A 23,533-nucleotide genomic window follows, 5' to 3' on the forward strand; every position below is an offset into this window, starting at 1 on the left:
CCCAGTCTACTTGAAGTTAAATAAATAATGTCAAATCTTAGAAGATGCTATTTTGGAGAGTAAAAAGGCTTGACTTATTTTTGCAAAGTGATATTCCAAAGACAAGTTGTTAAAATGGCCATGTTTTGTAAGGATCTCAATGTCCCCTTGCTTCAGGATTTCTGGAAGGTATATTAGTTCTGTTTTATAAAAAACATAAACTGATGCCTAGAGACATTGAGAGACCTTCTGTAGGGTATACAGTGAGTTCCCATGTGGGAAGAAGGAACTTTTGTCTTGGGGCCAAAATTCCAGTACTCAGCCATCTCTCAGCTGTAAAGAAGCTATGCTGGTCAAGGGAGGGGTGGGAGTGGGGGGAGGCTGCAGTTTGCCTCCTGATGGTGCCTTGAGTTGGCCGAGGTCAGCCAGAGAGGAAGGCTAAGTCATGGTGATGCTTTGATTTGTGTTGGTGTGTGATTTATCCACTCTGTTAGACAAGCTACTTTCTTCCCCTGTTCCTCAGGCAGTCTTATTGCTGGAGATGACTGTCAGCTGCTTTCTCTGCGTAGCCACCATCACATGCCCCAGCACCGGAGCCTGGGAAGCCTGACCACAGACCAGCATCTCTGAGGCATGAATAATTAGGTAGGCATAATGGAAGGCACTCACTCTACCCTCCAATTGTGTAAGCCCATTACTGAACTCTGCCACATCAGCTTCTATCTTCCAAGGGGGGAAGTCAGAGGATTTTCGTACAAGGGCACTGTAACTCTAGACAGATTCAATAAAGGGTTTCATAACTGCTACCACGTCAGGGAGGGGTCAGACATCATCAGCCTCAGCCTGCAGCCGAATGAACATCCGGGAGACATATTTTTCAAGCAGACTCCCACAAAAGACATTCTCACGGAGCTATACAAACTCACAGCAGAGAGGGAGAGACTGCTGGACAATCTTCTAAGCTCTGACCACATCCTGGGAATCACAATGGGGAACCAGGAGGGGAAGCTGTCGGAGCTGTCAGTGAGCTTGGCCCCTGAGGACGACTGTTTCCAGAGTGCTGGCAACTGGCAGGGAGAGCCCCTCGTGGGCTGTCTCAATAAGAGGAGCACCCATGGGAACAAAAAGCCCCGGAGGTTTGGTGGAAGCAGAGAGAGCATGGAGGTGCTCCCACAGAAAGGAACAAAAAGGAAAGGACATGGGGGCCAGGAATCGGCTCCACAGATGTGGAGGGACCACATCTGTTCTAGCAACTCCATTCCTCTTTCTCGAGCAAGGCCTAATCTTTGGCTTCTAGAGGAGAGAGGCAACTTGCTCCCAAGAAGGCCACTTACCTCTTCCCTGCAGAGGACAGAAAGCTGCCCTCCAGAGGTCCCCAGGATGCTGGACCCTGACCCTGGCTTTGGGAGCTTCGGTATGGCTTCTGAGGATGCTAAACTTGGAAGAAGAGGGTTGCCCCCTGCCTGCAGCTCGACAGAGTCAGGGGATGGTAGTGCTGGGAGGCTACAGAGGGCACCTCACCGACTGGCACGTCAGCAAACATGTTCCTCAGGAAGTCACGAGGACGCCGAAAAGCATTCACATGTAGAGAGGGGCCGGAGGAAGTCTGCTGAGCAGGCTCACAAGAAGAAACCTGTTTCCAGAGTAGTGGCCAAAGTCCAGGATCTGTCTGCTCAGGTACAGAGAGTAGTTAAAGCGCATCCTGAGGGCGAAGGAAGGATTGCTTTTTGCCCAGGAGCTCAAGCTGAGTTCATACCTAGTGCAGACTTGCTCAGCCTCCGAGGAGCCAAGGCTGGAGCTCATGGTTTCAAGCAGTGGAGCAAAAAGCAGCAAGGGGATAGGTCATTGCAGTCATCAGCAAGGGAACATCCTGCAGCCAGCATCGAGGCAGCTGTGAACAAGGTCCTCCTGAAGGTGATAGAGAGTGAGAAGTTAGTTGAAGCCACTCAAGGGAAGAGGCTGGGTTTTCCCCACAGCACTACGGCCACCCATACCCTCCCAGACTCTAGAAGCAAGAGGAAAGCTGAGCTGTCTCTGAGTGGCCACAAAACCTTGTTTCTGGATCTGCCCCACAGTGCTGGCCCTGAATCCTCACAGGGTGGAGGTGATGAGAAGAGGCCGTCCCCCCCAGCACTGGCAGCCCTAGGCATGGTATTTAATAATTCATCCTCTCAGTCTGGCATAAATGAACAGATGTCACCTGTTCCCTCACCTCTATCTCCAAGGCCTCCCAGTCCTCAGCAGCATCACAAGATCCTCCGGCTGCCTGGTGAGAGGGAAGCCGCTCTTGATGACTCTCCTGCTAGAAAGAGCGGTACCTTCTCTGGGTCCACCTCTGCTGACACCTTGGAGCCATCATCCTCTGCGAAGGTCACGGAGACCAAAGGAGCCAGCTCGGCCTTCCTCAGAGCAGACCAACCTCGGTTGGTGCCTGGGGAACCTTTGGAAAAGAGCTTGGGGCCCGGGAAGGGCACAGCTCAGCCTCAGCACCAGTCGCCTCCAGGTTAGTCCCTGTTTAAGATGCTTTACATCTGTTTTTTCAGTGATTCACAAATTACTTATACTATTCAGAGGCTGGTTAATTAACAATGAACCAAAATTCCTGAGCCTGTTAGTCAATTCTCCTTGTAGCAAGGAAACTGGGAGTGGTATAGGGGAGTATGGAGATTGCGAGGATGGTGGTAATTTGGAGAGTCAGAGGTGTAGCTGCTTCTAGAAGCAGTGCTTTTTGCGTGTCTTCATTTTATTTTATTTTGGCAGGCATATGCTAAGGCGGCCTCCATAGATGTTTAACACAGGCCTCTCAAAGGAAACAGAAATGAACGGGCAGAGAGAAGAAGCAACTTATAGCTGCCTTTGATGCAAACACTGGACCATTGGCCACTTAACCTCAACTTTGCTGCTCGTGCTGATGGAGTGGCTGGAGTTTCCTAGGACTCTCCAGGCAGAAGAGCAAGAGCACACTGTGTGCTGGCTTCTGTCTTTTGTCAGAGGTTTATGTCATTTGTTTTTGTTTTTAGTAATCACCTTTGCAATGTCATGATTTTATGCCAAAAACGTTTTGGTGCCGTGTTTACCAGAGGAGAGATTAATTCAGTCTAATTTGAGGCGACTTAGTTCAGATTTTCTTTTCCTCTTTTTTTTTTTTAGTTTCCTAAAGGAGCACAAAGTAATGTTTACCCTGAAGTTATAAATTATTTATAGGTTACTACAGCCATTGGTGTAACATCAGTTCTTATGCAAAAGTGGTGAAAGAGATAATCTGGCTTATATGCTTAATGTGATTTGAAATTTTACATGAACATAATTAGGGAGTTCTGTAGGTGGGTTCAATAAGATGGAAAAAAAAGACAATATAAGTGCCACTCCTGTATTCATTACATTTTTCCAGGCCAATGTGGCCAGATGCTCGGGGTTTTGTATGCCAGTGTGTGGGTAACAGGTTCTTTTTCAGCGGCCCTTTAGCAGCATATGGTCAATGCTCTGTCTAGGGAATAGTTTGTAATACAATATATGGCGTCTTAAAGGTTAGAGCAAACATCCTGGCAATTTTGAGATAAAAATACCTATCTAAGAAAGAAAAACTTCAAAAGCTTTCTGTCCATTTTGAATTCTTGACATTTTTAAATTTCTCTAAATCATTGGCAAGGGGGTGGCTCTTTTAAATATGTGGTAAATGGTTTCAACTTATTATTTGTAATACATTGATCTTAGTTTGAAAAGACTTGCTTTTTTCATAATATAACATATCTGCATCACCAAGAAAGTCATAGAATTATAGAATTTATGGCATGTATCCTTAAACCCTAGTGATGAAAAAGTCTTTCTCCCTGTGGATACTTTAAAATACGTGGAAAGGAAGCTCTCTACAAATATTAGGTGAGAAACTTTTGGCAACATGGGTGTCGTATGGTTACCTTCACTCCAAAGGGTCTTTGTAGAAATCTTGGCAATTCTAGGATTGTGTGTGCCCCTCATCCAGAAACTTGTGCAGTAAACATGCTGAGCTTCAGTAAATCTTTGTCTCCCTGATTTAGAATTATCTTTTTATTTTGTTGTCCTTTTTACATATACAAATATTATAAAAAGCTCTGTCATATCTAGGTCAAGACAGGCACAGAGGACATTCAGTTTCTAAATGATTGACCTTGAGCCCACTGAAGGGCAAGTTCAACAGATGATGATCACTTTTTCCTTTGGCTTCTCCATAGAATTGCTCAGAACTATTCCCTTTACTTTGGTTCCAGATCTTCCATTGGGATTGTTAGTAGCCCTTTCTGAAGCCAGTTATTAAAATCACAGGGATTCCTTCGCAGGAAGACTGCTTGTGCTTTAACTTTATAAAAGGAGTTGGAAAGGGAAGGAGAATAGGAGTGAGGAGTGACCATTTTTTTCTTGCATGGGTAACTTTCCTTTTGCTGGGCCCTTTCCCTAGGACATCCAAACATGACCTTTTATCTTGGCCCTCCTTTGAAAACCATGAAGGGAAGGAGTTCTCCATAGAGTATTTCTGATGTTTCCTGTGTCCTTGTCCCCTTTCCTCCCTTTAATTGCCCCTTTTCTGTAGCCATGAGTCCTCTTCATATTCTGGATCCTTCTGTGACTTTCTGCAGCTGGCGGGTCCATACAGGGAGACTTTTCTCGCTTCTAAATGCCTTTGTCTTTCACTTTATTTCTCCTGCCACCTCACCCCACTGGAGGAGGTGTCTGTAACTCATTTACTGTTACTGTGCAGTGGCTCTGTATCTAAATCCACTGCCTCCTTTCTCCCATGTCGACTATTATTACCAGGATGAGTTTATGGTCTGTGGACATTCATTTCCTGTGGAAATAACATGCAGGTATTTTATTGAAGTGATGTGTTAACACTGAATGCTCCCATTAACTGCTCAAGTAAGAGATTAAGTCTGGCAAAAGTAATCGGATCCGTTTCCAGTTGGAAGATTCTTAAGTGTTATGGACAAGTAGTAATTCCCAGGAAAGAGCGGAATCCGCTTTTCATAGGACCAAGCCATTAAAGCCAACATACTGTCCACACAGAAGAGAGCTTAAAGGTATCACAGAGGCTCTTGGTCCATGTCCTATTGGCTTTGTAGTTTTCCTAACTTCATTCTAGGTGGTACGTACAGGAATTTCTTGTTGGGTGGTGATATGATCAAACAGAGAATATATTAACAATGACTAGTGGCCAAATTTGTCTTCTCATTATCCACCCGCTTTCCTCTTCACCCCTCCCCCACCTTGGAATTGGTTTTATAGCCTTTCATTTGGGGATGGAAACTGCTGCAGAATGTTCCCAAGCCTTTGTACAATGTGGTCTTTTCTCAAACCTTGAGGGCCTCTAGTTGGGCAAGCCTGCTGAGCAGTGGTGTTGGGGCTGGGATTCCTTTCTGTTTTGATGATTTCTTTTACCTTTGATCTTCAGGAGACCCTTTTAATGCCAGAAGAATCACATGAACTTGGCTCACCATCCTCAGGAAAATTCCCAGTGTTTCAGTGTGCTCCTCAGCAATCTTGTGATCTTTTCCTTTGATTGAAGTCACTGAGGTGGCGATGGAAGCATATGCCTCGGGCATAATTCTTCCTAATGTTGTGAGTCATTTGACCAATTCTTGTGCCCATGAAACGATGTAGTTAATGTCCGTGGATTGAGGGTTGAGAGGCATAATTATGATAGATTTTATTCTATCTAATGCTACTGTCAAAACTTTGATTCCTCTCTGGATATATATTATGGGAAGTAGATATAATTTCCCCCTACTTGAATTCTGAGGTTTGATGCAATTCCAAGAAAATTTTAAAGAAAGCTTACAACATTAATGGAGATATATAGCTGTTTAAGATTAATACAAGAAGTATGTAGAAAGATTACCCTAGAAAGTGTGTAGAAAACTCTGTAATTAATGTTAAGAAAGAAAATAATATTCAAAAGTTGCATATACCATCTTAAATCCATATAAAACAAATATAATAATTAAGTTGACATGAAATACATTGCTATATGCTTCTAAGAAAGTAAGGGGCTGGCATTTGAGACCATATGTAATGTTGACCCAGCAGTGGGTGACTTTTAGGAATTTAGCTTACATAAATAGATGCAGTAGTAAGAACGTGTGCATAGGGTGTTTACTGCAGCATTGTTTGTAGTGCCAAAGGCAGCTGGAAAAATTCTGAATGTCCAACAGTAGAGAAATGGTTAAATAAATCATAATATATTTATATTCTGTAATATTATGAGGCTATTCAGGGTAGTGAACTAGGTCTATATCTAGAGAGTTGCAAAGTAATGCATAGCGTGCTTTCGGATTTGTAAAGACAGTATCACCCTTCTCCACATATGTGTATATATGTTAAATATGGCGTTGAATACCACAGAAACAGGTATAGAAACAGACTGGCCTGCCCTGGCTGGTGTGGCTCAGTGGATTAAGTGCTCCTTGTGAACCAAAAGGTTGCCAGTTCAATTCCCCATCAGGGCACATGCCTGGGTTGGGGGCCAGGTCCCCAGGTGGGGACCTGTGAGAGGCAACAGATCAATGTTTCTCTACCTCTTTTCTTTGCCCCTTCCACTCTCTCTAAAAATAAAATAAATAATAATAAAAAGGAGAAAGACTGGACAGACTGTTCACATTCTTTATGTAGGGACAAGGCCGGGTGAGGTGGGGAATGAGATGACGAGGGAGGCTCCAGAAGCACTGGGGAAGAGCATTAAGTTTTTTTTCTTTACATCTACTTTGTCTCACTGGTTGTGGTGAATGTGTCATTTTTAAAGAGTGACTGTTTAATTAGTTTTTAAAGAAAAAAATACACCTAAAGTGGTTGTGTGTATGTGTGTAGTAGGATTATAGATAAACCACATTTTTCTGTATTTCTGCCATGTCCTTTAATGAGGCAAAAGTTCAGCATTGAGACTGCAGCATTGCCAGGAAGGGAAATGCAGGTTGCTGGGGAGCTGTGAAAGCAGTACCCTAAAATGACTAGTCAGGGACATGGGGCTAGGTGAGAACAGAGCATTATCCAGAAATCAGGGGGAGGCACTTTGGAAAAGGCTCCTGGATTAAACAAGTGCTGACAGGTGACTGACATCCCCAGGCCTGAAGGAACAAGGGGAGCAGATGTCACTGGAACCTCAGACAGGGGAGCTGAATGGAGAAAACCACGTGTCAGGAACAGTGGCCTGTGGTAGGGGTACCTGGCAGAGAGGAAGCTGTGGGAATAAATATCCTGGCCTCACTTTTCTTTGATCTTCTGCCTGGAAACCTCTCCTAACTGAACCAACCAGAAGGCAAAATGTTAAGGGAGTTGGTAGATGTGATCTACAAGGTCAGCCTTCTGGAGCCAAGCACATGTGGAGAAGGGTAGAGAGTGGATCTGCAGGGGCAAGTGAGAGACAAGACGATGCAGATAGATTAAGTCACAAGGACCAAGACATGTAGAAAGATAGAATGGTATGTATGTATGTATGTATGTATGTATGTATTTCCTTTTAAAAAAAATTGTTGTTCGCCCTGGCTGGTGTGACTCAGTGGATTGAGTGCTGGACTGTGAACCAAAGGGTCACCAGTTTGATTCCCAGTCAGGGCACATGCCTGGGTTGCAGGCCAGATCCCCAGTTGGAGGCACACAAGAGGCAACCACACATTAATGTTTCTCTCCCTCTCTTTCTCTCTCCCTTCCCCTCTGTCTAAAAGTAAATAAATTAAATCTTTTTAAAAAACCTCAAAACTTAAAAAATAATTGTTGTTCAAGTACAATTGTCTCCATTTCCCCACTCCCACCCACCCCAGCCATCCCCACCTCCCACCATCAATCCTAACCCCCTTTGGCTTTGTCCATGTGTCCTTTATACATGTTCCTTGATGACCCCTCCCATTTTCCCCATGTTATTCCCCTCCCACTTCCCTTCTGGTTACTGTCAGTTTGTTCTTTATTTCAGTGTCTCTGGTTATATTTTGTTTGCTTGTTTGTTTTGTTGATAAGGTTCCACTTAAAGGTGAGATCATGTGGTATTTGTCTTTCACCACCTGGCTGATTTCACTTAGCATAATGCTCTCCAGTTCCCTCCATGCTGTCGCAAAAGGTAGGAGCTCCTTCTTTCTTCCTGCTGCATAGTATTCCATCATATAAATGTACCACAGTTTTTTGATCCATTCATTTACTGATGGGCACTTAGGTTGCTTCCAGCACTTGGCTATTATAAATTGTGCTGCTCTGAACAATGGGGTGCATAGGTTCTTTTGGATTGGTGTTTCAGGGTTCTTAGGATATAATCCCAGCAGTGGAAATGCTGGGTCAAAAGGCAGTTCCATTTTTAGTTTTTAGTTTTCTGAGGAAATTCCACAGTGTTTTCCACAGTGGCTGTACCAGTCTGCATTCCCACCAAGAGTGTACTAGGGTTCCCTTTTCTCCACAATGTCGCCAACATTATTTGTTTGTTGATTTGGTTATGGTGGATATTCTGACTGGTATCTCATACCAGTCAGAATGACCAGTCAGAGTGACTGGTCAGAATGAGAAGTGGTATCTCATTGTGGTTTTAATTTGCATCTGTCTGATGGCTAGTGATACTGAACATCCCTTCATATGTCTCTGGGCCCTCTGTATGTCTTCCTTGAAGAAGTGTCTCTTCAGGTCCTTTGCCCACTTTTAATTGGGTTGTTTGTCTTCCTGGAGTGAAGTCATATGAGTTCTTTATATATTTTCAAGATCAAACCCTTGTCCAAGGTATCATTTGCAAATATATTTTTCCATGTGGTTGGTTCCCTATTCATTTTGCTGATGTTTTCTTTAGCTGTGCAGGAGCTTTTCATTTTGACAAAGTCCCACTTGTTTATAGAATGGTATTTTAAATGAGCAATAAGGTAAAGAAGGATATGTGTTGGGGGGGTATATGTTTTGTTATAGAACACTAGTTATCTTGGTAATAAATAATTATTGCACTGTTTCATTCCTTTGCTCTATGACCTTTCTATCTCTCAATGTAATTAGGTCAATTGTCTTATTGTTTAAAGTTAAAAAACAGAAGAAGTGAATGAATTGGAAGACCTGTTAATACAGTTTTCAGCCTGTGAATTCAGAAAAATTCATCTGGTTTTCAAATAAAAATCTCTTGTCTTTATCAGTGATTGACAACATGTTGTGCTTGGTTGCTTTCTATGCAAAACATGAGAAAAATTGAAAAATATCCCCCCCAATTATATCAAATTAAGAATAACTAATTTTTATATGAAATATCGAATAGATTTTCTACCAATCAACAACTTGTATTTTGAGCTCCTATTATAAAAAAGTGTTTTTCTCATTCAGATTGTGTTTCTCAAAAAAGAATATGCTTTCAAGGCCAAGACCTGATATTTAAAAATCCCAAACCAGCTTTACATAAATGAATATTTGCTTGGTTAATATGCAGTTGGCATTGAGGATAGCACCTTCTGTTGAATTGTTTTTCATTTGTCTCTTTTCTAGTCTTGATTCAGAGTACAAGGTTTAAAGCAAGGATGGTAGTCTGTGGTCCTAGGCCAAATGCATTGATCTCTTTTGAAGAAATATAGACATGGCAGAATTAACACTGTGATAAAAAGTAACAGCCACTAAGAAATCTAAAAGAGAAGAGAGTTTTTCAAATAAATAGAGATTAAGTTTTGAAAAAATATTTATTGAATATGTACAGGGTATGGCAAAAGTGGGTTTACGATTGTGAGTACATGAAACAGAGTTTACTTGTATATTATTAATTTATTAGCTGTTGTATTATTTTCCATACAAATACCTATAAACATACTTTTGCCTCCCCCTTCTCATGTTTTCACATCACTCAACTATTCTGCCTCATAGTATCATTAGTTGGGGCACAAAAAATAAGACAAACTTTGAAGGTTATCATTGGATTAAAAGCATTTTATCAAATTGATAAAGTACTGAATATTGAAGGTATGTGTTTTGTTTTATTCTTCATGGACTCTCCTGGAGGGGATGCTTTTTGAAACCAGTAGACACCAACTCTGGACCTACTTTCTACCTCTTGATAGTTTTTATCAGATAAATGACCTTTACTGCCTACCTTACTTCGTCCACTTTCTGATCACTTACAAAAATCATATGGAACTCCTGTTAGAGAGTCCTTAAATGGGGATCAACCCATGCTGTTTAGTACATTTTTGTGGCCTCTGGGCTGTGATATTAGGCTAGACCATCCCCCCAGATTTCCTCTGAGTGCCCTGGAAGCTCAGCTGCCTGCTGTCTCATGTTCCAGAGTCTCCTCACTCTCACAGAAGGTCTTGGAGTTCTTTCCACAGTCATGCATCGCTCCAGTATATGGGACAAGAGGCTTTCTGTGGCCCACTGCCTTATGGGTAAGAATTTGAGATTAGGTCAGATTAGGATTCAGATATATATCGGAGGTAGAGGGACTCATGGGGTCCTTGAAGGATACTGAATAATAGGGAAGGACAGTGGACAATGGAAGAAGTATCATGAGAGAACAGGACTGGACCAAACAATCTGTATACAGATAATTTCTCGAAATCTAGCAGGAGGGGTGTTGGCATGAAGGGAAGGAATAACTTTGTCTTCAGAAGCCCAGTAGCTTTGCAGGTGGAAGAACAGTTTTAGAGGGGCAGAAACTTTTTTGACCAGAGTGAGAGCAAAGCCCCAGCCACAGTGGTCTAGAAGAGGTTGTCAGCAGCCCAAGGGCAGCAGAGTGACAGAGTCCAAGGAGGTGAGGGCAGCGGTCCTCAACCCCGTAATTTGTGGGTCTCGTGAAGGGCATAACTGGGAGGGAAGACCCTGAGAAAAGACCTATGGTAACTTCCTACCAAGCGAGTGAGGGTTTCAGATATTGAGATTCAGGGTTTTTTGGCACAGTTTTATTCTCAATAAGGCAGTAAATTGGATCATCCAGGTTTCACCTATTTTTCCTAAAATATTCTGATACAGGTTTTTTGCGTTTAAGTTTAAGTTTAAAAAAATTTTTGTGTGGGGGGGTGGGCTTTAATATTTTTTTAATTTATTTTTAGAGAGAGGGGAAGAGAGGGAGAGAAACACTAATGTGTGAGAGATACATTGACCTGCTGCCTCTCACACGCCCCTGTCTGGGGACCTGGCTGGAAAACCAGGCATGGCCCTGATTGGAAATCAAATCTTCGACCTTTTGGTTCACAGGCTGTCACTCAATCCACTGAGCCACACCAGCCAGGGCTAAAATTATGACTTAACAGTTTTGCATTTGTGGGGAGAGCCCCAAAATAATCCTGTGACTGATTAAAGCTGTTGGTTTCTGTGTTCGCCCAGGGCAGTTGTAGAGAGAGTAAATAACATATGTGGCTGGAGCCTAAATATAGTCTCCCTGGGTTCAGACATGGGTCTCAGCACGTCTGGATAATTACATGGTTAGACCTGTTGCGAGCTTTGTGCTTCAGTGCCCAAAGGATTGTCACAGGGCTGAGCTCATTCTAAGGAAAGCAGGATTTGAGGCACAGGAGGAGGCACCTGCCCCAGGGGGGCAGAAAAGCACTGAAAACAGCATGACGTGTGCCCTCCAGGCTTTTTGCTGGCTCAGTACTCTGGACTCATGGTTGGGTGGTAGGGAGAGAAGACTTCAATGGAAAAAGCATTGTGAAAAGTTAGAGTAATTTTACTAAAATTTCCTTAAGATATTGAAGACAGAGTCTGCCTAAAAGTACACAGACCTGTGGTCGAAGAGTCCCTGCTCGAGGTGCTGTGGAAGCAGTGTGGCCGGGCACCTGGTGGAGCAAGCCCGCCTTTATCTCATACTAAGGAGAAGTGGATGGGTGGGAAAGGCAGGCAGTAGTGCCGTGGGAACCCATCTGGCACCTTAGCTGCACCAGCCCTGGTGACAGTTCTAGCAGCGTTAAGAGGCACGTTAAACAGAACAGGAGCGAACAGCAGTGATAATGGAAGAGTTGCATCTGTGAGCCCACATGATCCCTAGAATGATTCAGAGAAATGGGTAGGGGGAGGGGCGCACCAACACTGGTAGGGCTAGAGACATACTGATTTTGTACCTTGTTGCTACTTCCAAGATGCATTTGCTGGAAAAAATAATATCTAATTCACAGGGTTCTTTTGAGAATCAAGTAACATATGAGGGGGGACCCAAAATAAACCAGAATAATCTTCTGGAGGGCAAGCCCCTTGTAATACAGGCTTCCTGTTCTAGGTGAGTGTATCAGTGTACCAACTGGCACTGCTGTAAGAGGCTGCGTTTGGCTTCAGTGAATTTGTTTTTGAAGACTCAGCGCATTTGCCCATTTCAGGATGGGTGATTTACAAGCACACCTGCCCACACCATGCTGAGTGTTCAGCAGTTTTTGACCAAAAATGGCTTGACTCCCTTGCTCCACCCTCCCCATTCACCCATCTGGCCCCAAGCGATTTTTTGTTTGTTTCCCAGGATGAAAAAAGTCCTCAAAAGGAAACATTTTGCTTGCCGAAGTGGAAGAGATGAAACAAAAAATGGCAGAAGCAGTAAAAGGCATCAAAATCAACAAGTTCAAAGACTGATTTGAGCAGTGGAAAAAACTGCTTGATAGGTTTATTGCGTTAAATGGAGAGTACTTTGAAGGTGACTGAAGTTTAAATGTCTGAATAAATATGCAATTTTTTATAAATAAATTCCAGGGGTTTTTGGGTCCCCCACATAATATTGAAAATGCTTTAGAAAATATTAGCTTTATTATAATTACAGAGCATTGTTACCTCAGAAGGGAGAAAGGATTTTAATAATTTACTCTTTTTGATGTTTTTCAGTGATGAAATGGTGTTACAAACAGTTCATAACTGGCCTATTCTATGTGGATTTCTTGATTTTCTCTCAGTTAAAGTGGCTACATTTACTTCTATTTTTAAGTCACTTACATAGCATTTTCGGTCTGTACATTAGTTTTGATTTTCTACCTAATTTATAAAAAGCTTGGTGATAGTGACCATAGCTGATAACGCTGATGTCCTCTTTACCGAGTCTAGCTGAAAACTGGCTCACTCATAGCTTTTGAATGTAATCAGGGGGGTTTCAGTTTTGAATTGAAGTAAGTAAAAAGAAATTACAATTACATTTTTTATACTAATGCCATTCCATCATGAAATCATAAGTTAAAGGATATTATAACAAAAGCAAATCCAAAGTCCCTTTTCTTCCTTCCTACCAATTATTGCTGTACCACCTGAAGTCACAACTTTCCCCTACATAGCTTTTCCAATTTATTTATTTTTAATACTTGCCTGCATATATGTTTATTGCTTTTAGAGAGACAGGAAGGGGGAGGGGGAGAGAGGGAAACAATGATGTGAGAGAGAAGCATTGTGTGGTTGCCTCTCATATATGCCCTGACTGAGGATTGAACCCACAACCTAGGTATGTATGTGCCCCAACTGGGGGTTAAACCTGCAACCTTTTGGTGCACAGGACAACATTCCAACCACCTGAGCCACCTGGGTAGGGCAGCTTTTTCAATTTCTTCAACTAATATTAATTTTGTTTATCCTGATATCTTTTATTGTGTGTGAAAACAATAGGTTTGGAACATCAGTTATTATGTTAGTATACATATTTTATAATATTCTTCCATTTTTTTCTGTGTCAATCTCAAATTCACATCAAGCTTTTGCATGTAGGATTCTATCTTATACTTAAATGATTTTCAGTTCCTTGAATAGTGTCACAAGGTGGTCAATATGTATTGGTTTAATTAAATTTTTTAGCTGTTGACTTTAATTTAAAACCACCCTCTAATTTACGAGTGACAAGGTGTTACCGAACAACAGGGGCTAAGGGGGGCTGAGGCAATATACTATTACCGAAAGAAACATCCCCAGGTTTGTTATGTCTGCTGCCAGAGGAAAGACGTCTCTCAATGCCAGAGATTTGTGAAAAAGAGAGGAAACGTTTATTTAATGCTATTCAGACTTAAAGTAGTGACCTAATATCTTCATCAAAATCCCAAAGTCCCTTAAAACACCCACAAACACATACAGTCCTTCCTTCCCCCTTTGCCCAGTCTGGGGTACCATATCTCAGGAAAAAGAAATAGAAGTCTGTGGCTCAGGCAGCCCCCGGTTCTTCTCAATAATCCCTCTCGGCTGGTAGGCCTCCCTTGATTCCCGGCACCATCAGCTGTGTGCCGTGATCTCTGCTAAAGCCGGGTGGTGGTTCCCCTTCTAAAGCTGCGGGGGTCCCCACTCTGGCAAAGCTGCGTAGTTCTCTCTCTCCCCGGACTGTGGGAATCCCCACTCTGGCAAAGCCTTGTGGTTCTCTCTCCCAGGGCCACGGGAGTCCCCACTCAGCCAAAACGGCATGGTCCTCTCTGCACAATGGCTGCGGGAGTCTCCACTCTGCCAAAGCCGCGTGGTTCTCCCCCCTCAATGGCTGCGAGGAGGGGGGTCGCCACTCTACCAAAGCTGAGTGGCAGTTCTCTGCTAAAGCCACATGGTGATTCTCTCTCGCAGGGCTGCGGGAGTCCCCACTCTGCTAAAGACCGAATGATTCTCTCTCCAATGGCTGCTGTGTCTGGGTTTAAATCCCCGCGCCAATCCTCCTCTGCAGCCCCATTTCCAACTCTTCCTACAATCAGTTACCCCTGCCAGTACTCTCATATCTTTCCAGCTTATTGGGCTGCCATCATCAGTCTAGGCAGCTGTGGCCCCATATCATGGAGCCAATCTTCTCCAAGCTCCTACACAGGCGCTGTAACTTGGGGGACCTCCCCCCCAGTTACTCTTGGTGGGGAAGTTACTTCCATTCCCCTGGCTCTGAGTATGGCCACAGCTATTTAACATATCTATGCAACCATTTAAAGTTATAGATATGTTAAATGACCAGAGGTTAGCTGCAAGGCTGCTGCTATGTGAAACAGTTCTCAATGGCCCTGCTCCATGTGTCCGTTCCCCCAACCCACACCTGTAGGGGAAGCGGTGAGGACATCCTAATATTTCCTGAACACCTTGGGTTCTGGACCCCATTCCAAATCCCCATTTGGGGTCCCCCCTCTTGGCTGTACCCTGTTACAAAGGCAGTGACTGTGAGGGGCAGAGTGCCCTAGGAATAGTTAAATGGAATGTTTGGCAGTTCCTTCAGCTGATGTGTCATAGCAGAGTGAAGTGGGTTGTCCCCACCATGTTCTTGGTGTCTCATCTTCATTTGGAACCCGTTTCTGCTGGTGATAGAATATATCAGAACTGAAACAGATGTTTCTTATTTTCATGTTTTAAAAAGACCTCCTCAAAGACAGTAACAGTGTCGTGTTCGTTGTTACTTACCTGGAGCCAGGTTCAGTGCATGTTCAGGCATGCATTCAATGATTGTTTTGTTGAATGAATATATAAGCGGGTGAATGAATGGTGAGAAAACTCAGTCTGCCAACTGGTAACAGAGACAAATGCTCCCTATTTATCCTATGTTAAACAGAATGAAACTGGTTTCATACCATATTATGTGATTACTATCATGCTATCTTGATAGATGATGCTCTATTTATTAACTAACCTTAAAAGTATTAATCTCTGCATAGGTTTAGGAACCTGAATATACTCCGAGGACAGGACTAAAATCAAATGGAACTTGGGTTCTCAAAGCCACATTTTTTTTGTGAACAAAGAAACTGTTCTTTTAACTGGAATAATTTTATAACATAATCAATTTTTCATGAACAGACCATTTGGAACCCGTTTTTAATCTTAAGATGAGACTTAACTTTATTGTCAACAGCAGTCACTGAGATATATAGTCTAAAGTGATCAAACTGGAAATGGACACCAGAGGCAACTTACCGTTCCATGCATTTTGCTGGTCACAGGTTAACCATGTCGTATCATACATGATCAAAGTCCAGCATATTTGCATGAAGGTACCCTTTATGACCAACACATTGGGGAACTAGAAGACTGGACAGGTCCTTATGACTCTCCTAGGCTGATGCAAGGCATCCTGCAAGGCCCACCTACTAAATGCCTGGTGCCCACCATTGAAGTCCGCCTTCTCTGTGAAAGCACTGTTGTGAAATATTTGTGTATAATGCAAATACAAGTTGAGGCCATGTGATTGATTCCCATGAAATTCATTGTGTTAATTTGCCCATAAAACTGCTATTATTACCTAGCAGAACAGGATCCTTACAGAATAGGTTATGGGACAGGGTTCCAAGAGTGGAAGCAGAAATCAAGGCCAGGAAAACAATAAATAAGTTTATATCATGGCATGAGCATTGGAGGCCCCAAACCAATGGAGCAGTATAAGAACACCAGGGATCACAATTCCATCTGCAGGTTTCCCTTGCCTTTGCTGTGGCCGTGTAGTGTAACTGGATCATGGAAGTGATGTGCCATGATATTCACAAGTTCTGTTTTCAAGGGATAGGAATCTAAGGGACTCTTTTAGAATTCTGCCTACCATAGTATCCTTCCATTATTTAGGACTCTCCTTTCTGGTCTTATGTTCTGCTTCCACTGTCAGAACCCTGTCCCCAAAGCCTTCCCTAATGTAACCTAATGTGTATATACAATAGACTGTTCTCCATTTCTGGATCATTAATCCTAATATATTGACTGTGAGTGTGTGTGTGAAAGCAGAACACTTCAGTGTCAAATCCCAGCTCTGCTACCTACCAGAAGATTAGCAACTGCCTTAGTCTATAAAGGAGAGTGAGAATAGTGTCTGTATAATAAATAATATTTTAAATACTTATGAGTCATTGTAAGCTTAAGTGATATATTTAAAAGGCTTGACACAGTGTCTATCACATAATTCTACAAAAATATTTAGATATCATTAGTAGTATTTTATAACTCAATGGTTTTATTTATGCATTATTTCTTTACATGAGATACCTTGATACACTCCTATGCATCCTTCAAAATTCATCTTAACCTTGGTTATGCAAAATGGGAAGGATATAGGAAACTCTCTATTTTTCAACTTTTCTATAAGTCTAAAATTATTACAAGAGAAAGTTAAAAGTCCTAAAAGTTATCACAATTATAGAGCCTTCTGATTCTCCTTATTATAGAATGAACAATTTCATTCCACTTTCATAGAATTTAAGTATTATCACCTTACACCATAATTATTTGCTTCCATTTCTGTCTAAACATAAACTCTATGAAAGCAAAGACTAAGCTTTATTTATCTTTGTATCTCTAATATATAGCATCACATTAGATGTAGCTTAGAGCATATATTGTATAAATGCTGGCCCAATAGCTAACTGTTGAATGTATTTTTGTTTATTGTACATAAGAGATTCACCATGGAAAATGAGATGTGACTATAGGACATTTTAACTAGTGGGAGGGTCAGTGTGCTGTCGAACAGTGGTTATCAAAAAGTGTGGTTCCTGAGATAAACAGTGTTATTAGACACAACTAGAAAGTTATTAAAATGCTGTTTCTTGGACCCCATTCTCCAGACCTACTGAACCAAAATTTCTGGGAGTGTAGCAGGGCTGTTCGTCTTTAACCATGTTAGTGGAGACCAAGATAAGAACATAAATTATTATGCTAGTGTGTAGCTATGATAAATGAATTCACAATCTTGTAAGTGTAAATATTTTATTAAAGGGAAAAGACATAAATGAGCTATCATTGAGAAACAATTGAATTCCTATTTAGACCTATACAGTTATAAACATGAAAAGTTTATTATTTGTTTTATTATCCTACTGACATTGTACATTGTGTTAACACAGGAAGGTAGAATGCTATTCTTGAAGGTAGAATGGTGTTTTCCTGTGTGATATTTGTTGCTGTGATCACAACTTTTACCATCAATCATAATATTAGCATTCTGGCTTTGATACAGATGTCTTCAAATAACTATCGACGCCTTCCAAGTGCTTGCTGCTGCTTCTCCAACGATGCTACTTCTCCAAATTGTATCTGAGCATCCATTAGGCTTTCAGTATATAGCTTTTATAGCCAGTTTTATGTTATCAACAAATATTGGTGGAATTACAAGATTTCATTTAATAAGTCATTAAGATACTACAATCACACATCTGCAGCTTTATTGTAAAGAGCAGCACTTCTATTTTGTTGCCATCTTTCTAATTCCTTTAAGGGCAAATGTCTTGAAAAATCATATGATAATTTATGTCTAGCCTGAATCAGGAAAGCATTTGCTTCTCAGCTGTAGAAGCTGTTGAATCCTAGCCTCTGTTAATGGAGGAAAATCACTTCCTTATGTCTGTTGGGCATTATTTTCCTTTCAGAGGTTCAGAGGCTGTCCTTTCAGAATGCCTTGGCCTTCCTATGGCTTTTTCCTTTTCATACTAAATAGGCCATAGTTCATGCACCTGTTTAGGTGAGCTGGGTTGAGGATGAAGCACCCCCTATCTCGACCTTGAAGTCAGGAAACCTACGTTTAAATCCTGCTTATACCACTTGCTATCTATGTGTCTGTGAGTAAGAAAGATGTAACTTCTCCACCTCTCACAGTCAACAACGGGTTAATAATACCACATTCAGAGTTGCTGTGAGTATGAAATGAGACAGCATACATGAAAGCTCACGACAAATATGAGGAATTGTTTTTATTATTACAAATGGCAGCCTCAAAAAGAGCTGTCACCTTTCAGTTATCCTTAGTGAGCCCAATACAATAGTCTGTATGCCAAAGAGGCCCATGGATATTCTAAATGGCTGTTCTCTGCAGGCTACCTCTTGAGAAACTGCATGCATTTTCTCCTCCCCCAGGGGCACTATTTACTGTCATTTCTTCCAGGTGGGAAACCACTAAAAGGTTTAATGACTATCAGCTTTGTATTCCAAGGCAAATAGCTCTGGCACTAGTGGGAATGTGATAAATTCCAAACAGGAGCAAGAACCCAAAAGGCCTGTACTATAGTTTTGGTGTTGGTAGTAATAAGAAATAGGTTTTGGAACCTGTGGATTCAGAACTAGATGAATTTGATCAGATCTACAGTTGAGGAAGAAAACAGAGTCAAGGATGACTCTAAGATCCCTGCCTCCAGGGACTGGGAAGACAACCTCTGTATGAAGCCACACGGGGCCTGCAGCCAGGCAAACCATCTCACTTAGAGTGTTGATTAATGGATCTGTGCCAAAATGCAGAAAGGTGTCATTTGCATGTCACAAGACTCCTCGCTGCTCCCCGCCCTGCTCCGGTCTTTTCTTTTCAACCTGGTGTTCTTAGTCAACTTTGGAGAAAAACTGAGACGGAGAAAGAAGTGTTAGGTGACAGAATCAAAGCTTGTTAAATCCTGCCTAAGCTAAATGGAACAAGACTGAAGTCAAAAGGATACTGGAAACATCCTGCATTTAGAGTAAAGTATCCACTTACAAGTAAAGGACATAGGAGACTTTGGTTTCAGCTTTAGTTGACAACATATTGATTTTGAGCCAGTGGGTGTGACTGTTTGAAACAAAAGCCAGACTACATTAGTAATGGATAATTCATATCCAGGGCAAAAATGTACTACTGTACTCTATACAGTCTGACAAATGTGGAGTTTGGGGTGTGATTATGGGTTCATATTTGGAGGGGGCTATTGGCAAATTGGATTTCATGCAGGGGATCAGGATGGATACAATTCAAGAAATTATTTCATAGGAAAAAGAGTCCAAAAGAATAGTGAGCCAGTAAAATTGGAAAGGGGATGCATGACAAAGGCTGTTTAGTGGATACTGCTTATGCCACCCAGACTCCCCTATTAAGATCAAGGCCCTGGTCGCCTCAGCTGCTGGGTATGTTGCTGGCTGATGGCTCACAGCTGAGTTGTCCTCACTGCCACACCTCACCCTACTCTGGAACTGCCACCTGCAGAGAGTCCACATGCTCCTCAAGTGCAGCCCTATTCCATGGCTGGTCTGTGTGTGATAGTGCAAGAGCTTAGTCCTGTTTCCTTGTGCAGGACAGCTCTGAAGTCCCACCCCAGCCTCAGAGCTCCCTGTGCGATCAGCCGAGGCCTCTGCTGTGGCTGCATCTCCTCCTGCCGAATCCTGCCTCCCCCTCTCTCTCCACTAGACCTTCTGTGTGGAAATCTCTTCTCAGTCTATTTCCCAGGGTATCCTACCTGCAACAGCTGATAGTACAAAGCCTGGGAAAGGATAAATTATGCAATACATGATGCTGGAACAATGGATTATCCATATGGAAAGAAAAAAAGTTGGAGCTACCTTATGCCATGCACCAAATCTACTTCAGGTGGATTTAGAACTGAAATGTAAAAAGCAAAACTTTATAGCTTTTAGTAGCAAATATGGAAGTCATTGGAAAGGGTTTCTTAAAAGCACAAACCATAAAGAAAATTATTAGTGAACTTGTCTATATTAAAATAATATAAAATTGAAATTAAATGAAATTAAACTCATTTAACAGTAACAAATGATATTTTTAAAAATAATAAGAAAAACTAGGAGAAGATATTTGCAGTACTTATGACTAACAAAGAATTAGCATCCAAAGTGCATAAAGAATTCATACAAATTAATAAATAAAAGGCAAACTACCCAGGGGGACAAAGTGGGAATAGATGATAGTTCACTTAAGAGAAAGTTTGAATGATGAATATATAAAAATATGCTTAGCCTCACAAGCAATTAGAGAAATGACAATTGAAATAAGATCCTATTTCATACATATCAGAATGGAAAAATCAGGAATTTTAAATTTATTTAATAATACCTTTTCTTCTTTTTCTTCCTTCCTTTCTTTTGCTTCTGGGCCTGTGCACATGCTGTTTCCATGATAAACTATCCATCGGTGAAAACCTAGCAGAAATGTCATCTTTTCCATTAAGCTTCCTGGTTAGAGTTAAGCAGTTCCTCTTGCCTATTCCAGGTAGTGCTTTGTGCCTCTTCCATTTTAACACACTTGGCATTGTCATGTTGTTTACCTGCAAGTCCCTGATGCTAATTCGATTATGAGCCCCTGGATGGCAGCAATCATAACGTGTTTCCTACGTGCCTCTGGCATTTATCACAGTGTGAGACACTTGACTGGCAGAGGTAGACTGCATGGCTGAGTGAACCTGTTCCAGTGGCTTTTTCCATAAGATCAGCCCTCTTCACAGTACGGCTGAAAGTCAGATGCTTCGTCCTGCTTGCTTTGTTTTCTCTTTGATGTATCCACTAAAATTAGTTCAAGATAAACACTAATATCTTTTGACCTTGGAGAAAGTACTTTAATTCTCTTGACTTCAAATTTCTTTCTTTAAAAAATATTATTAACATTTTTTCAGTTATAGTTTATATTCAGTATTATTTTTTGGTGGTTTCAGGTGTACAGAATAGTGGTTAGACAATCATGTGCTTTGCAGAGTGTTCCCCTGATATTTCCAGTACCTACCTGGCACCATATGTAGTTATTACAATATTATTAAACTCTAATTTTGAAAAGAGTTTTTAATTACTCATTACCTACAGTGGAGTATATTATTAACTGTGGGTCCCACCGTCAGTTTAAAGAGGTTAAGCTGATATGCTGGCTCTTTTCACCATAGGTAGACAGCTGTGCAAGGACAAAATAATTGTTTTTTTTTTCTTCATTACTCATTGCCTTTCTTCTAGGTGTATTGCTGCTTAGAAGTACTATCAGGATTTATTTTTAATTCTGGAAAAAATGAAAGAAGTATACTCTGCCTAGAGATGTGTTTAGATATATATAAATCCTGAGGAGATATATATATATAGCCATCCGTCAGGAAAGCTAAGTGTGGATATATACACCTTCAAGGCATTTGAAATATTTTTAATCTCTTTTTTAAAAGCCAACAGCTGTTCTATAAACCTCACATGGGAGAATATGACTTAGTTGATATTTGTCTCTTTTTACAGAGATTATAAAATATTAAAGCTGGGAGGGTCCTTGAGCCGAGTGCCTTCATGGTACAGGTAATGAAAATGAGACTCCATGTACATGTAGAGTGTTGTAACTGTTCAGTGAGAGAATACTCCAGATCTACTAACTTCAGCTTTGGTTCTTTGCTCCCTATTCTGTTCCCACCACCAATTTAAAGGTAACAAGAAACTTCTTTGAATTTTCAATGACTTTGAGTTACACTAGCTACTTTGGTATTTACTTTGGAGCCCTTGAGATTTCCCCAATAAGCAGTTGCTTTGTGGCCTTTGTACCATTAATAATGAACTTTCATTAGCATCTAAATTCAAGGGGATAAAGCAACTCCATTCTAAAGAAATATAATTATTTAGGCTTATGGTTAATATGAAGTAAAAGGTAAAGTTTTGTAAAATAAACTAAAAATTTACTTGCTTATTAAGTAAATTGTGGTAAAGATTCTATTAAGTATTGAATAACTTAAGTATATTCTATTAAGTATAGAATAGAATGATTCTATTCAATTATCTTATGTGATAATTGAAATATAGTTGGTAATATACCTGAATTTCTATTTACTCATTGGTAAAATGAATAAGTTATAATAAATCTCTGAGGAAAATCCATCTTTGAGAATCTTTTACCTCTAAATATTTTGATTCTGTGATTGTAATAATAGAGGAGTCATCTAGACTTTGCAAAGTTAACTGAGGCTTGGCATTGCTTAACAAAGAAGGTTTTCTTCATTGTTTTTGTTTTTTGAAAAGTGATCTCTGATTCAAACACTGTCTTGTTTTTCTGAAAGGTCCCTAGGAATCTCTTTCATTAATCTCCATATATGTGGTTTCTGTCCTTTTATTTGGTAAGACTGTGCTTTACTGAACTAAGTAAATGACAGTTTTTCAAACCATGTGCTTTCTCTGCACTTGGTTGGATGGATGTAAGGTTTAAAGGAGGCATCATGGAAGAAATTGGATAGTCATATATCTATATATCTGTCCTTAAAAAGTCCAACCATTTTTAATATAATGAGAACAGTTTATGTGACATAGATGTAAACAGGTAGCCAAGGAGTGTGGACCGGAATGCACATGTGTGTATAATGATGACTTCACTGTACTAGTCAGTGGGGGTGGTAGACACATTCAGTGAGTATGGGTACTGTGTGGCCATTGCATTCAAAATGACTGAGCAAGTAGAGCAATGAATCTGTATCAAATTTTGCATTAAGTTTGAACATTCCTCCGTGGAAATTATTTGGATGATTCAGAAGGTCTCAGCTATGGGCAACTGGTGATTGGCAGCTTCATCACAACAAGAGCCTGCTCATGCATCATGTCTTCTGCAGAGCTTTTTGGTGAAACATCGAATCACACAGGTGACTCAGCCCCCTACAGCCCAGATTTGGCTTGCAGAGACTTCTGGCTTTTCCCCAAACTAAAATCACCTTTGAAAGGAAAGAAATTCCAGGCTGTCGATGAGATTCAGGAAAATACAGTGGGGCAGCTGATGGCAATGGGGAGAACTTTGTGAAGTCCCAAGGTACCTGCTTTGAAGGGGACTCAGGCATCATTGTCCTATGTACAGTGTTTCTTGTATCTTGTGTCTTCTTCAATAAATGTTTCTATTTTTCATATTTCATGGCCGGATACCTTCTGGACAGACCGTGTGTGTGTGTGTGTGTGTGTGTGTGTGTGATTTGAATCTGAATTTCTGCTGCTATGGTCTAATGCAAGGTATACAACCTCT

At 41.1% G+C, this 23,533-nt stretch overlaps 1 protein-coding gene across 2 annotated transcripts in view; it reads left to right on the top strand.

Moving 5' to 3' along the window:
• Window positions 1–633: 633 nt before the first annotated feature.
• Window positions 634–23,533, top strand: part of FMN1 (formin 1) — a 355,246-nt gene continuing 332,346 nt past the window's right edge. For both annotated transcript variants that reach the window (XM_045823499.1, XM_045823500.1), the window contains exon 1: window positions 634–2,482. In XM_045823499.1, coding sequence (XP_045679455.1) covers window positions 634–2,482 — 1,849 coding nt within the window. The remainder of the gene's footprint in view (window positions 2,483–23,533) is intronic.

This window comes from Phyllostomus hastatus, unplaced genomic scaffold (assembly GCF_019186645.2).
Source record: "Phyllostomus hastatus isolate PE091 unplaced genomic scaffold, TTU_PhHast_1.1 phas_scaffold_501, whole genome shotgun sequence".
In the NCBI taxonomy this organism is placed as follows: Eukaryota; Metazoa; Chordata; class Mammalia; order Chiroptera; family Phyllostomidae; genus Phyllostomus; species Phyllostomus hastatus.